At 33.1% G+C, this 17,059-nt stretch overlaps 1 protein-coding gene across 1 annotated transcript in view; it reads right to left on the bottom strand.

Moving 5' to 3' along the window:
• Positions 1-1,467: 1,467 nt before the first annotated feature.
• The window catches only part of LOC149780777 (L-fucose kinase-like), a 190,776-nt gene continuing 175,184 nt past the window's right edge, over positions 1,468-17,059 (bottom strand). Inside the window, exon 29 of the mRNA XM_089937854.1 lies at positions 1,468-16,756. Within this exon, the coding sequence (XP_089793980.1) occupies positions 16,673-16,756 (84 nt within the window). The 3' untranslated portion in view covers positions 1,468-16,672. The remainder of the gene's footprint in view (positions 16,757-17,059) is intronic.

The raw sequence follows: 17,059 nt of genomic DNA, 5'->3' as shown, positions 1-17,059 counted from the left end.
ATGTTATTTTGTCCAATATTTGGATCTTATATATGCAAGTATTAATCATTCATGATTAAACATCGTATCTGTCTCACCATCAAATCTGTTGTGTTGCAAATCCGAAAACCAACCTGGTTATCTTGTTACAACAGTTGAGAAGCAAGTGATGATAGGATTAGTTTGCATGTGGGAATGACATGTACCTCATCTGCATATAAATGTACAAAGAGACAAGTCATTTTTCATGTAGGTACTCTATGTCAGTTGTCAGAATTATTTCATTGGTTGCAATTAAAGTCACTTAAAGGTTTTTCTATTTTTAGTAGCAGTGGCCATATTTTATGGTGATTGAATCATCATTTGGAAAAAGATTAAAGTACTTTAAGCCTAGTTGCTTTCTAATTTGGTAAATTTCAGTTAAGCTCTCTTTCTGGAGTTGTTTCAAGGTTCTTTAGGTTTGCTGGTAATAGATGAAGAAATTATAAGATGGCTAATTTTTCATCTGTTGATCCATTAACACAAATTTGTTATCGTTACTCCAAAATTACCTAGAGCATTACCACACATTCATCCCAAGGTCTAGTTGGTCCTTAATGGAAATGGTGCTGCTTATATGTCCAATATGGCCACCAGAGTGGACAAGTTGAAAATCTTGTTGCTACTCCTCATGTTGTAGAGACATTGGTTTTGACAAAAAGTCTTCTTACGATTTGCTATTAAACATGGCCATCACAGCAGACATCTTGATAATCTTGATTATCACTACTTCTCCAGAACCGAAAAGCATATCAACATGGGGTTTTCACCACAAAACTTCCTATGGCGCCTAGTTGGTCCTGAATGAAATTGATGCCAATGTGGCATCCAATTTGGCCCTTTTGAAAATCTTTTTATTGCTATACCCGAAAGCAGGGTAATAACAACATGGGCTTTTCACCAAAAGGCTCTTGTGTTTGGTTGATTTGAAATGAAAATCATTCCAGTCTTCCAGTATGGTCACCAGTGACCATCTTGAAAAACTTATCATTAAAGAATATCAGAGATAGTTTCAATATTCAGCATTTTTAAAAAAAGGAAGAGTCTCATCTTGAATTCATGAAAATTCTTTTGGTCAGTAAAACTCCCCTCTATTTTTAACAATGGTAAATCAGCTTAATCTGAAACACCCAGGATGCATTCTGATAAAATTAGTAACATTCTTAAAACTTTTCTGAAACTGGTTCATTGGTTTTGGAACTAGTTTGAAGATAGCAGTTGATGATAGGCCTTACAGCCTGGGGAGCTAAAACAGGGTAGACAATCCTGTAATCACACTGTCATTGGATTTTATCAGCTCAGAATTAAAGTAAAATACATTTAGTATAACAAGAAAAAAACCAAGTCAATTAAAATGAGTCTATGATCATACCTATATAATCAATAGGGTAGTGGGATTTTAATGGACCTTGAGGCACGGCCATTGTATTATACATAAAAAAGCAAAAATTTCAATGTGGATTTCATTTTATTATCACCCTCAATGACATAATACAGATAAACACCCTCAATAACATAATACAAAGAAAACTTGCATCATGTAAAAAAAAAATTTTTTTTTTACAAGGAATAGCTAAGTATGCAAAAGTTAAAGTTTTCACACATGAAACACTCCAAAAAGAATGCATATGGATTAAATATTCATTGTCATGCCTGTAAAAACACATAAAGCATATGTTCTTTTCCCATGTTAATATTAGACATATTTCATCTTGTAGCAAAAACAAACATTACATTTTACTGACCAGCAAAGGCAGAGTTAAAATATGTTGGTTTTTTTGTTGTTATTTTTTTACCACCAGCTGAAAATATAACTTGTATTTAAACAGGTATAGAAAAATTTGCATTGATTATATACCAAAACATTGATTATATATCAAAACTTAAAAGATTTGTGGTAAACTCACTCTTCAGCATATCACCATTGTCACTCCCCTTTTTCTTAAGTTCACCTTAATTTCAATCATATTCATTGTTGATCATAGAAAAATCAGTAATACGAAAGAATGGTTGGTCTGGGATGACCTAACCTGCTGCAGTAAATTAAATTTGTGATATTTTGTACACATTATTTTAATCCTATTTGACAATAAAAGTAAGTTCACTTGAGCGATGGAGCACACCGGGTTTTGAAACTCTTATCAAGTTAGAACAAGGATGACACACCTTTATAAAGATGTAAATGGTGGTGAGTCAGATATCTTAAGCAAAATATAAATTCCATGATTGAGAGGTTATACCGTTTCTGTTGATCATTCATGCTCATAAAATGCTGCATAAAGAACTATATGCACACACAATCAAGAGTCACAAGGCATGATGGGAAATCTTGTATTTTCATGTGAAAATATAATATATTTTTCACCTGTGAAAAGATAGGATTTAAAAAGAGTACGAAAAATATTTCAGCAATAGATTTCTATATTTCACAGTTAAGTATATAAAAAAATGCAGGTTCTGCTCCAGGGTTTTGGAGCATCACTGAAAATTGGGAAAACACAGGACATTTATTTGCTCTACAAATCTCACAATGGAGAGACAGTTACTTACACTTTTATGTCATCCCCTTACTTGAAGTGACTTCTAATGCTCATCACTATTGGGAAAATTGTGCTTTCTGATGTAAACAGCTGATGAAAACAAATCCTTCTGCATGCTGGGGAAATTTACTTTAAATAGTACAAAGTGCAACAGCTTTGTCTGTCCACGAAATACAGAAATATATTAATTTTTATGCTTTACTATTTTTTATGATTGCACTTTTGAAATTTTAAAATAATTTTAAAAAATGATCAACCTCCTTTTTTTATAACTTATCTCTAAAGTTCAGGAAGGTTAACTAGCCATGCAAAGTCCTGATTATTCAGAAAATAAAGTAAACTGTTTGTTCTTTATATTTCCATTAGAAAATACACATTTCTTTTTTTAATAACAAGAATTACCAATAAGTAAAATCGGGAATTCAAGTTCTTTAAATGTTTAATCCATGTGCAGAAATATAAAATACTGGAACAGAACCATGCAAATACATGTTGTTTTCACCAAACAAAAGACAAATAACAAGTAAAAAATTGGTGGTAAAACTTGCATGTAAAATATATTAATTATAAAACAACAACAAAAATCACAATGAAATGAATTAAAAAATACACATTAAATGAAATTAAAAGTTGACTGTAGACATAAAATAATCTTTGCATACATGTGCAAATCTTGTCACAGCACACTTTGATCAACTGAGCTCTGAATGTATCCATTCAACTTGGGCAGTTTGTAGGGTTGTGAAGTGTCCAATACATCTGGAGCCACAAGAGTCTTATACAAATTATGAGGACACTAATATTTTAAATTCAAGAAGTTGGATCCTAAGGACTGCTATGATAAAACAGCAGTTAATACTCCAAATATGCACCATAGGAAGCAGGTACTAAGTATATAGCCATAATAAATGAACACGTGTAATTACTGACAATAAAAGGAGGGGGCAAAAGCAACGATGTGAATTGATAAAACTTGGTAATTTCCAAAATGAAGTAAAGGGAGCACCATGACCATGGAAGTGTGTGACTGTAATGAAGGCCACCAAGTTAACGTGTGGTTTCACCAAATAAAAGACAACCAATAACTACTAAAAGAATTGGTGGTAAAAGATAATTCTGCCAAAAAACACAATGAAAAGGATAAATGACTGATAATTTTAAAATATTAATCTCCACTATTACAACATATGCACTTTACTGCAAATAATTCAACTTCTTTTTCTAAACACAAGTTTCCTAAAATTATTTTTAACAATTATTAAATAAAATGTGTAATGAGAAATATTTCACAGAAAATATCATGCTTACAAGCAGAGCAAAATATCATGCTCAAAAGGAGAGCAAAATACCATGCTTACAAGCAGAGCAAAATAAACGTACCAAGCTTACAGAGCAAAATACCATGCTTACAAACAGAGCAAAATACCATGCTTACAAACAGAGCAAAATATCATGCTTACAAGCACAAGCAGAGCAAAATACCATGCTTACAAGCAGAGCAAAATATCATGCTTACAATCAGAGCTAAATACCATCCTTTCAAACAGATCAAAATACCATACTTACAAACAGAGCAAAACAGCATGCTGATAAGCAGAGCAAATTACCATGCTTACAAGCAGAGCAAATTACCATGCTTACAAGCAGAGCAAATTACCATGCTTACAAGCAGAGCAAATTACCATACTTACAGAGCAAAACAGCATGCTGATAAGCAAAGCAAAATACCATGCTTCTGAAATAGATAAATTTTCACATCCATGTGTAAGTATGCTTCCCAAAAGATTGGTTTTCACTTATTTGTTTCAGAACTGACATGAAAGTTTCATGAATATTTAGTACTGTACCAGTAAGAAATATTTTATGATATCATAATAAATAATTCTATAATGTAATAGAACACAGATTGAATAAATATTCTTTCTGTTCTCTTTAAAGAAAAAACAAATGGGGAAAATCATAAATATTCTGGGGTTAGAAAAGATGTGAGAAAATTCCAGTCCAGCAGTTACATTGTTTTCTGTTGAGCAAAGCTTTGAATTAGACAATGTACAGTCAACATAACCTTCTACTGATATATTCTTGTCTCTATGCTATTCCTACACAGATTCTATTAGATCTCATGTCTAGATGACAATCTCCATTATTTGGCCAGAAATATAAACAGCAAATGCCTGTTTGTTATTCTGCCTTCCACTTTATCAGAAACAGATATGCCAGGCATCTCCCCCCCCCAGCTTATCAAAACAGATAAGGCAGACCCCTCAGCGTATAAAAGTATACAAGGCAGGCCCCCTTGGCTCATCAAAATAGATATGGCATGCCCCTTAACTTTAAAGAAACAAAACAAGGAACATCCTCTCAGCTTATCAGATAGACAAGGCACACCCTCTTGGCTTATCAAAACAGGCAAGGCACACTCTCTCAGCTTATCAAACAGACAAGGCACACCCTCTAGGCTTATCAGACAGACAAGGCACACCCTCTTGGCTTATCAAATAAACAAGACACACACTCTTGGCTTATCAAAATAGACAAGGCACACCCTCTTGGTTTATCAACATAGACAAGGCACACCCTCTTGGCTTATCAAAATAAACAAGGCACACCCTCTTGGCTTATCAAAACAGGCAAGGCACACTCTCTTGGCTTATCAAAATAGACAAGGCACACCCTCTTGGCTTATCAAAATAGAAAAGGCACACCCTCTTGGCTTATCAAAATAGACAAGGCACACCCTCTTGGCTTATCAAAACAGGCAAGGCACACTCTCTTGGCTTATCAAAACAGGCAAGGCACACTCTCTTGGCTTATCAAATAGACAAGGCACACCCTCTTGGCTTATCAAAACAGACATGGCAGAGCCCCTCAGCTTATAAATATAGACAAGCTATGCCCTCACAGCTTATCAAAGGATAAATACTTTAGTATTTATAAAGAAACTATAGATTAAAGAGCTGCATTACCCTATTTTCTGCAAGTTTTGGGACAAAAAAATAATTGTCCTTCATTCCATTTGTATTCAGTGTGTGTCTGTGTATGTGTGTGTGTGTGTGTGTGTTTTTTACTGGATTGGAAATGCAATTTTACCCTTTTTCCTCACCAGAATTCATCCTGATCATAAAAAAGATTGGTTTTGCTATTTTAAGTGCACTTAAGCATAATAAATATTCAGATTCCCCAAAGCATGTGTATTGTCAAGGCCCCAACAAATTAGCAGACAGCTTCTCCACTTTCATAGCAATAAACATGTATTTCTTCCTTAATTGATCAGTATTTTGGGATAGCTATTTGAATAGTTGATGATACATACTGGTAATGACATCTGTGCTTTGAATTGTTTAAACTGAACACCAGACCTGAGTTTCATCTGCCAAGATATGCTTGGAGTGATATGGTCTATCAAAAAACACTAAAAGACTTTTTTTGACAACTTTGCTTCTGAATCATTCTTGAAAAAAATGATATTCTCTATCATGCTATTTTATCGAATAGTTTTTTTTCTAGTTTGCTGACTTGTACCTTCTTGGTAAGCATGTTGCACAAGATTTCCATCCTCATAAGAGAACAAAATTTTAAATTCAATATGAAACTGATATAATCAAAGAAACAGAAGTATTATAATGCAGCCTAAATTTATATTATGTTTGATGAATAAACAGATACATTAGGGCTGTTCCATTTAAACAAACATGGTACCATGGGTAGGCAGTTTTAAAAAAATATATGCCAGTTTATTGCAAAGAGTTGATAATAACATAATAAGAGAATTCTAAATTGCATCTTTGAGTGAGTACCCCACTTTAAATGTTCCTCCCCTGAGACTCAGGGTATGTTTTACTGGAACAGCCCTTAGTTGGCTAGGTATTAAATCTCATATTAAGAACTTGTTCTAAGTTTGTTTTTTTATACAGAACAACACCTGAACACAAGCTCTACTACTATTAGTACTACAAAAACAACAACATTTGTACCAAACATTACCAAAAGTTCATAATTATTTATGGCTTAAACTAGCAACAAAACCTTCAAAATATTAATTTTTTCAACTGCTATAAAGATACCAATGAAAATTACAAGTGTGATGAAAGAAAGGAGAACAGAAACCAGAAACTTGTGTGTTAAAAATTACCGAAATTATTCATTTCACAATAAATACTCCCAATTAACGGGATGGAGGCCCCAAAATTTGCCTGTAAGAATCTTCCTTGCTAAAAAATTACAGAAAATTTTTGAAAGTTTTCTTGTGAGTCTGTGGAATTGTAATTTTTACCCCTTGAGTTAGGAAGAAAACCAAGTATTAAGTAATTTAAAATAATAAGTATATATTTCAAAGTATTTTCCATGAATTTTTTTGTTTTTAAATTTGCCCTGAACGCTCTGGTTTCATTAGTTTTGGAAGGAATAAAAATTCAATATGATAATGCATCCACTGAAATTTTTCTGACATCATTGTCCATTCAATATGATACACAGTCATTTGGCATCCTGAGAAAAATGTTGGTTAAAACCACCAAATAAATGAGGCAAATTTTTCATGACAAGTGATACAAAAGATTGTAAATTAAGTGTGATTTTGAGTGTGTGATTTGGATTTTTTAATGTATTAATTTAGTTACTGCTGTATTCATGATCCCATTAAAATATTTCTTGCTAACTGATTGAAGCAAACGTTCATTATCTGCAAACACAATGAGTATTTTTACTTGAAAACAATACACCAAGTCATCTTCAATTTTGTCTAAAAATATAAGTTTAGGAAATATAACACACTCTTCAGTCATGTAACTGCAAACATTAAATGTAAAAACATTATTAGCATGTGGATTGATTCAAATGAAATTAAATGTTACAAAAGTCAATGCTACCTTCACAATTATTCCACTACTGGCTAAAATATAAATGTAAATTTAGTATTTGATGATGTCAAGCAGTGAATAACCTACTTACTAACGAATATTGTTCAAGAAAAAAAAATCAGTCCTTTACAGTCTGAATTTCATCCAGTGGAATAAAGATATTAAAGTACTCCCTGACTACAGGCCCTTCATTATAAAATGTTTCCAGTTACTAGGCAGGTAAGGTCATGGATTCATATTTTATGCAAAATTATATAAATAATGTACTTTGATAGATGGTGGTATAATTGATCACTCTCATGGAAAGAATTATAACTAAAGGTATTTTTCTGACGTATCCACAAACTGATTATATAATAAAATCTGATCAATTCTTACTTAAGTTACGTTAGTAACATTTATTTTTGTTGGGCTCAATTTTTGTGGTTTTGTATTTTAAAAAAAGGCATTTTCGTGGATACTAAAATTCGTGATTTTGATGGCCATAATTGGTATCTTAGTAGGTATTTAATTTCATGGTTTAACCTCTGTAAATACCTAAAATAAAGTATACAAAAGAGTAAAACTATGCCGATGCAAACGGCAGTCACTTTAATGTTTAAAACAATATTACCACCTGTATGAGCAAGTTCAATACTTACACCATGTTTTCAAACAAGTGAATAACATCAGTCGAAGCTGATGCAATCAACAACACTATAACAATACTTCCATTTCTATGAGCACAAATAAAACACCTATCAAGATTAATCACTTTTGCTATGTTTTATTTAAGTGCACAACATCCAAGGAAGCCAATGCAGCCAGCAACACTAGGTCAATCAGTTATTAAAGTGCATATGAATGATCTCTGACTTAAACCACTGTCCATCAAGTTACACCATCACTACTTTCTGACAATCATGATGTTAACACAATGGCTTAAGTGTGGTAAAATTCAACTTAGACCACCACCCCCATGCTGAATGGATAATTGCAGCTCATGTGACAATGAGTGAAAGATTGGACCTAATTACCAGTGGTTTTGGGAAAGCTGGACTTCTTTAATTCAGCAATTTGGGGATCATTTACCTGAGAAGCATTGTGAGTACCATGAGACTTGATTGACACGATATTGATCCAGTGGCTTTATCCAAAAGTATGTAAAGTGTTAGTTTTATTACTCTGCTGTAATTACTGTATATCATAGTGTTTCATTAATAATTGTGTTTTCAGAAATAGATGTAGTTTTTTACAGGATTGTTTTTCATTTGGAATAAAAATGCATGGATAAAATGAAATGTGCTTTGAGAAGGATTTAAATGTTTCAACAACAGTTGTACTGGAATGATGGATCGATTTGAATAAGTATTAAGCTTAAGTTTCATTCCTTATGCTTTTTCTCTATTTTCTCTCTATCCGTACTTACCTCACACATATCAATTTAAGGCAGTGAGTGTAAAATTATGGCTATCGGATACCTTATCAAACGTGTGCATTGAAACAATATAAAATGATTTTTAATTCTTGTTTCAAAATGTTAAAATAAAAAATAAAACAAACACATGTAAAAGCTAATATTTCATTACCAGATTACAGTATTGACCTTGCTTTATCAAATACTAGTAGCTGTGTTAATTTCTAGGAATGAACCACTGTAAGAAAACGTGGGGTCGTCATCCTATGTGGCTCATGTTTCGTTGGGGATTTAAATTCAAGGTTCAGAGCAACAATGAAAACCACGAAAATTGGCGATACTACAGTATCACATTCTCACCCATGTGACAGGCTGTTTTGCTAAACTTACTTTTCTTATCTCAGTCTAGTCATTTCAGACCAGTTGTCTCCGTCAATGTGTCCATGTGCTCAGAACTACTTTTTAAAAAAAAAAAACCTTGTTGTCTTCTGCTGTGCATGATGTTATTCTAAAATCAAACAACAATAACAACAAATATATAACAAAAACATAGTAACTCAGGTCAATCCATTCTTGAGAACACACCATACAAGACATTTCTTGAGAGACAAAGACACTTATGCATACGATGTCAAGATCTTTGGTATTATGCTAGTTCGTTCCACACTTCATGGTCAATTTTATCCTATATGCAGGCCTAGTTCAGTTCATTTTCAGGTCAGTGTCATTAAATGTACCTAAAGCTACCAAACTAGTTTTAAATACTTCGTGTGAAACAAATTATATACTGTTAGCTACATGTAATGACGATGACATGAAAAATGACTGTGCTACAGATAGGATAAAATTCTCAATGCTTTGTGAAATGAATTATGACAGAAAACACTGATTCATGCACACAGACTATATACCTATACACTTCATGGATTCCCAACTCTCTTAACAACTATGGAAAACTTAGTAACAGCGACATGTGTTATGTCAATCATGCTTTATTCTAATTTTGTTAAGCATCTCCATTATGCCCCAGGTGAATCCAAAATATACCATCAATATTTAATGACAAATAATGCACTTACCAGCCAGAAGGAATCATTTATCCATCGACATATTAATCCAAAAGCAAATTTCACTGTTGCACTTGCCATATTTCCTAGACAGAATTTTTTCTTTCTTCAAAGAATCCATGAACTTGAATGTTTTGCACATGGTTATCCACTAGGGTCCGTATTTGGAGGGTCTTTTATACACAGGGGTAATTTTACAATCAATATTAAAGACAACACAAGTATGTCACAAACAGTTTCACCTCCTCCAAAGAAAAGAAGAGTTATATATAATAGTGACACAGATCAATAATTACCCGTGAATAACCCAAGCATGGACACTCATGCTACATGTAACTTTTCCTTATAATAATAGCCTATACACTATAACAGAGGTGTGGGCCCAGTATCGCTTCATTATTTACAATATAATTTTCTAAATTGGAACTGATGAAAATGAAACATTTTCTTGTAATAAATATTAACTCTTTATTGTTAATTTCATATTTTTTAATTTCATATAGCATCCATATATTAAATGTGATAATACCTCAATACTATGCAATGTTTTATGCTGTTATTTTTTCAGCTCACACATAAAAACTGTGTACTCCGGATGACGTGGTCACGCCACAGTCCTCATTAACATATTTGCATTAATGCACCGCATATCTATGATGCACAAGTGAGAAGTTCTTTTTTACTTTAAAGGAAATTATTGGGTATGAAAAAGAATCTACATTGGGGTTTGCACCGAGACAAGGAAATCCCAGTCATGGGTTACATTACATGTCTCCCCCCTTGGCAAGTCTCAAGGGGAGACAAATAATGCATCCCCTTGACTGGGATTTCCTGGTCTTGGTGCAAACCCCAACATAGATTCTATTACTCTCAAGCCTGTACAACTAAAAACCTAAGTCAAGATTGTTGCCCATAAAATCAATGACAGAGTGCTAACTATCAACTTTTACACTGGAACACAAATATATACAAGTCCGATCCTAATTTACTTCAATATGTGAAACAAGCTCAGTGAAAAACAAAAATGCATGGAATTTTCTGACTTCACCCCCAGGTCAGTTATGTCTGGTTTTCAAAACTCTTCACAAATGTTCAAATATACCAGTGGCCAGATTTGCACCATTTGCATTCAGAATGAATAAACTATTCCAATAAATGTTTTAATGAAAACCCCATATCAATGCCACCATCCATGTAAAAGGAACAGTGATAACATTATTTTTGATTTTTAATCCAAGAGACATAAAGATAAGATTGGTTTTGGTGCCATGTTGAAGGTCAAATGAGCACCATTTCACTAAAACTAGCTCCACACAGTATAATCAAAAATATTCTTGGAGGATTACATTTTTTATTTTCATTGGTAACAAATATCCACAATACATGTATTATATCCATCATGAAAGACAGTATTGTTGAACAGCAGTATGATCCCACATAATGTATCTCCAAGAAATTGTCAGTTTACTCCCAAAATATGAAAATTTACCATCACAAATATTAATGATTTTAGTGACTAGTGATAACAACATTTTCAAGATGGTTACCATGGCCTCATGTTGGAGGTCTGATTAGCACCATTTTGTTTAATCCTATATACATTTCATAAGAAATCTTTTAGTGAAAACCACATGCCATTTGTTCAAATGAAGAAATCATAATGAGAGTTTCAAGATGGATAATGTGATGGCCATATTGAACGTCAGACCTGTGCCATTTTCATTTAGGACCAACTAGACATCATATAAAGTTTTCTAATGAACTCCCCATGTTGATATGACTTTCTGTTCAAGAGAAATAGCATTAACTAGCTTTTCCTGATGGCTGCCATATTTTGATTTCAGATCAGCACCATTTTTAATTAGGACCAGCTAAACGTCTTAAGAAGTCTTTTTGAAAGAACTCCATCTTGATATGAGTTGGAGTAGCAACAATACATTTTTCAAGATGGCCACTGGATGTCCAATCTGCGCCATTTGAATATAAGACTAATTAGACCAAGCAGTTTTTAGAGATGTAGTGATAACTGTTGTTGTTGCTGTTGTGAAGTTTAACGCCATTTCTCAGCACATGATAGGCTATGCATGGTGGCCAGTATTAATGGTGGAGGAAGAACCTGGGAAAACCCCAGGAAGAACCACTGACCCATGAGAAGCTACTTGCAAGCTTTCTCACATACCCACATTAGCCAAATCCTAGACTCTAACCCACGCAGACAGAGGTGAGATGGCAGTGATCTGTAACGGAGGGTGCTTTAGACCACTCGGCCACTCAGGGCCCCAGATGTACTGATAAGAAACTTGTGCTAACACATGGATGGATGATGGATAGGCAATGAACAACAGACCATCTCATAAGATTTGCAGGTCTTCAACCATTAGAGCTAAAATTATTTTTAATCACAAAACACATGTAAAGTTGATGTTTTGTTTATCTTTTACCATTCTGAATTACAAAATGTAAAGTATGGCAAATGCCTCTATTCAAACTGCAGTATATTAGTAAAATTTAAAATCACTGAAAAACTTTCTCAATAGAAAAGAAAGACAAATTTTACACTTAACAATAAAGCATTTAGTGTACACTATGTAAAGATGTACACAATAAAAAGATGTACACAATATGACAAGTGGTTTGTCTTTTAACATTGTTGAATTACTGAATTTAAAGTATGATGAATGGCTATATTCAAACTGAGGTATAATAATAAAATTTTAAATCACTGGTAAAAAAATTATCAGTGCAAAAGAAAAAAAATATGTACTTAAATTTAACAATAAAGCATTTAGTGTACACAATGTAAAGTGTACCCACTGTAAAGATGTACTCACTACTATGATGTACACAATATGACAAGAAGTCACTGTCTCAAAACATTTAAACTGATGGGGAAAAATGCTAGAAAACTGAAATATGTTGATGGTCTGACTTGCACCTTGTTTACAAAGCAAGTGTGATTCCAACGTATAAAGAAAGACAATGTCTTCCTCTTCTCTTAATGAGCTAATATCCCTGTAATCAGTCTATCATATAACATGATAGACTGGTTACAGCTGAGTTGATCAGTTGAAATGCCTTTAGACAAAAGTGGCAAAAAAGTATCAAAAAATAACTATACAAATTTTGATTATGAGCGTGATCTTATACAGCAGTCAATCATGAACACAGTCTCAGGAACACAACTAGGAATCCAGTGGGAAAGGGGGAAATGCATTTCTCACAGCAAATTTTGCTTAAAAACAAATTTATAGATATAAGTACCCCCTCAATAAAACGCTGTATATGGCAGCCTTTAAAGTGGACTGCCTTATTAATGTGGTATCTTAAATACTCGCTCAAGCAAGATCCAACTGGAAACTGCACAGATCCAGATCTGCCGGCATATTATGTGCCAGGTGACCTGGGTCTATGCAGTTTGTTAGGACTAACCAATAGAGCAAACTATAAGACTAAAATTTTCTGGCACATTATGTGACATGGCAGGTTAGGGTCTGTGTTGTTTGCAGTTGGACTTGCCTTAAAAATGAGTATGTATAGTAACAATATATATGGATATTTTATGTATGCTGCTACGTACATAAAACTGCATTTGTGTTTTGTTCTCGAGCTGGCAAATAAAGTGAGTTTGATATGGCATAGTGATATGTCTTAGCCTCAACCTAGTTATAAGCCAAAACAATCAGGTTCTTTCCCCTGACTTGGAAAAAAATACGAATACAGTTTTTGTATTTACTACATACTGTCTCTTTTACTCTTTCTAAATAAGTATAGCTTTCTAAATATTTATAGCTTTATGGTATGAATTAAACTGAAAACGAATTTGGTATTATACAAGCTCAATTTAACTGCAAATTAAAATATCCATGTGTGGACACCAAAGAAGACAATTAAGTAGTTTGAATCTGGGTAGGTGATACAGAAATACAGGTTAAACAGCTTTATTGAACTCCAGATATAGAATTTAAGATTAAATGGGTATGTAATAATATTAAATAATTAAATATTCAATTTTATCCTTTTCATGATTTTTTAAAAAACTTTTTCATGGAAATGAGGATCACTGTAATATTAGGAGATAATCTCCAGGAAAATGAATAACTGCAAATTATCTAAAAATATTTAACACCATAGCTTCTATAGAGGTGGGGGTACATAGTTATTGTTGTGTCATGAATATTATTGCAATCATCTGAAGATGGCATATCAACACATCACATACACATGTAATGTTTGTTAGAGTTATTGCCTTTATCCTGTATCCATGTTCGGCACAATCTCTTAAGCACAACCAGTCTTGTAGTTTTTGATGAAACTAAATATTATGGTCTTCACCTAAGATTCACATTGTAATAAACCACTTCTTCCAACAAGTTTTGTTGGAGTTATTGCTCTTTTTGTCTGGTAGCATTGGAAAACAATCTTATAATTCCAATTTGTATGAATTGACTGCATTTTCTACGTTTTGATTGGCTGTAAACAGTCATGTGATGCTGACCTGGAATGTTTTACACATCAATAGATTCTGCAAACTACTTTTGGTTGCCTGTTTCCAGATCACTTGATGTGAAGTTTTGTTTATATCAATGCCTTAAACCCTCATAATAACAAAAACAAAATCCCACCCACCCACTCCTGTGATTTCCGATAAAAAATGACAAGCCACAGATTAAAATAGACCATTAGAAGTTAAAACAATGTAATTGTACAGACCTTCCTGCACTCCAACACTCACCCCTTTTGCCGAAGAAGGCACAGGACAGGCTTTAGAAGCCAATCTTTGGAAATAACTGCATTTCATCTTGACAAAATGTTACAGCAGCAGTTATCAAAGGTCAGGGTCATATGTCAACCAAGGGATATCACTAAAAATGGACCCAATTTTGCTTTTAAAAGATAAAAATGCATTTTAAAAAAAAAAGACAATGATGTTGCTAAAACAACACGTAAAAGAAAGCGACCGTACTTTGAAGAAAAAAAGGGAATATTCCTGGTTTGACACCATCAACCATTTTTTAAATATTAAAATAATGATTATAATAATATATCACTGGCATGACCCGCTATGACATTCTACCCCATATCACTGTATAAAGAATCAATGAATCTTGGCTAGGGATGGGCTATGTATTCTATCACAGTTAAGAGGCTAATGAAAGAAAACTTCCAAATACATAAAAGTGATGCTTTGTTCATTAAATCTGCTGATCTGATTTTAGAAAGGAAGTAAACAAGAATTATAAGGATTATTTACTTTGTGAGTGATTAGGTAAAATTTACACATCGATAAATACCCAACAATGATCATTTAATCCTATAGTAAATGCTATACTAGTCCTGTTGTTCTGATTGGTTGCATGAAACTGGGTAAATATTATGGTTATGACCTGAAGAAGCAGATTTTGACAAATCATTCTGATCCCTCAATTTTTTCATGAGTTTTATTTCTTTTTGTCTTCTAGCTTTTTTATGAATAGACATGAAACATGGAAAATATTAGTGTCATGACCTAAACATGTTTATCAAGACAAATCACTTTGATCAAGCTATTTTTGCAAGAGTTACTGACCTCTTTTTACCTTGTAATGTTTGACACAACCTAGTTAGTCAACAAGTATCCCGTTTTTGAAGGACTTATATGAACTTATTAATTATGCTATCATCACCTTATCATATGCAGAACAAAAACTCTGTTCATGCAATTTGTTCTAGAGTTATTGCCCTTTAATGTATTGTAGCTTAATGCAGTATACAACACAATCTGATTAGTACAACTCATCCCATAGTTTGTCTTGCAGTTTTATGTAAATCACTGTGAAACTTGTTACATATTATGATCATCAGCTAAAGATGCACACAGACAAATCTGTGTGCACCAATACTTTCTATGAGAGTTATTGCTCTTGTTGACTTACAAATGGATGCAATTTATGACAGAATAATCTGAATGCAACTAGTTTTGCCATTTTAAGTACATTGTTATGAAACTATGCACTAATTTTGGTCATCAGGAGAAGACAGGCATGTTTACAAATAACTGTGCCTGCCCTACGTTGTTGTACCAGTTCTGTGCTGACAAATTACTGTACCGGCTCTATTTCAGAGGAGTTATTCAGTTTTCTTTACAACAGATTCATCTCCATTATGGGGCTGGAGCATGTTGTGGGAGAGGAAGGGATATATTTTATGTGAGCATACTGGTAACCATCCTCTAGTTTGATACTCCTTGTGAAGCTATGAAAGGATAAATTTCATTCTATACATACTGACTTTTCTAAAGCATGAATTCATTTACAGCAAATTTCTGTTTTAACGAACCAATTTGACTTGTCTCTGCACTTAATTATTAATCAATAATTAATAACGAATTATTATTATTAAGCAATTAATTATGTACAACTTCAACTGTATTTGTATCCAGCCTGTTTGTCTTATAATTGGAAACTATGTAATGTATATATGCAAAAAAAAAAATCTTTTCTTCTCTCACCGTATGCCTCTTCAAACTAAACTACCTACTTGCCATGCTTACACAAAAAATGTAATGTAAAATGTACAGTATGACAACCTCTCCTGGTACAATGTATAATGCAAGAAGCAATAGGAAATCCACAACATGGCTGCGAAAAATCAAAATTAATTTTCCCACAAAAACATAGATTTATGAGTATATAAATCTGAGTTACTTGACTGAGTTCAAGTGCTAAATAAAAGAATTAACAGGAAGAATACTAATGGATAGACTGATTCCTATCTTCAGTTTCCCCGCAGACTTGGTAAAGCTTGCTTCATTTTTCATTCAACCCAAACTTGCTGCACAGTGATTTTCAATCCCTCCATGTCCACAACTGCATCATATATCTGCACCCCCTCCGACTCCTGGGAATGAAATTTATAATCTACTTAATTTTAACTTTTTCCAAGACAAAGATGTAGAAACATACCTCAATTCAATTTTTCTGAAATCAAAAATGTAACATTTGTAATATTTGTTTTTCTTCTTTCTAAATTTTAAAATTAGTTTTTAATAATTATTGTGAAACTTTTTACCTATATCAATTTTGTTCACTTTGGACCAAATCAATGTCATTCTTCTCTATAACAGTCATATTTTTTATTTCATTAGATCAAGTGCTCCTTACCACTATAAGGAAAAAAATAACTTGATATATAACGTGTGCT

The sequence above is a fragment of the Sinohyriopsis cumingii genome, chromosome 16, assembly GCF_028554795.1.
Source record: "Sinohyriopsis cumingii isolate HCF-2022 chromosome 16, ASM2855479v2, whole genome shotgun sequence".
Taxonomy (NCBI): Eukaryota; Metazoa; Mollusca; class Bivalvia; order Unionida; family Unionidae; genus Sinohyriopsis; species Sinohyriopsis cumingii.
Note: the sequence above shows the minus strand (reverse complement) of the source record. Positions and strands in the feature narration are given on the sequence as shown.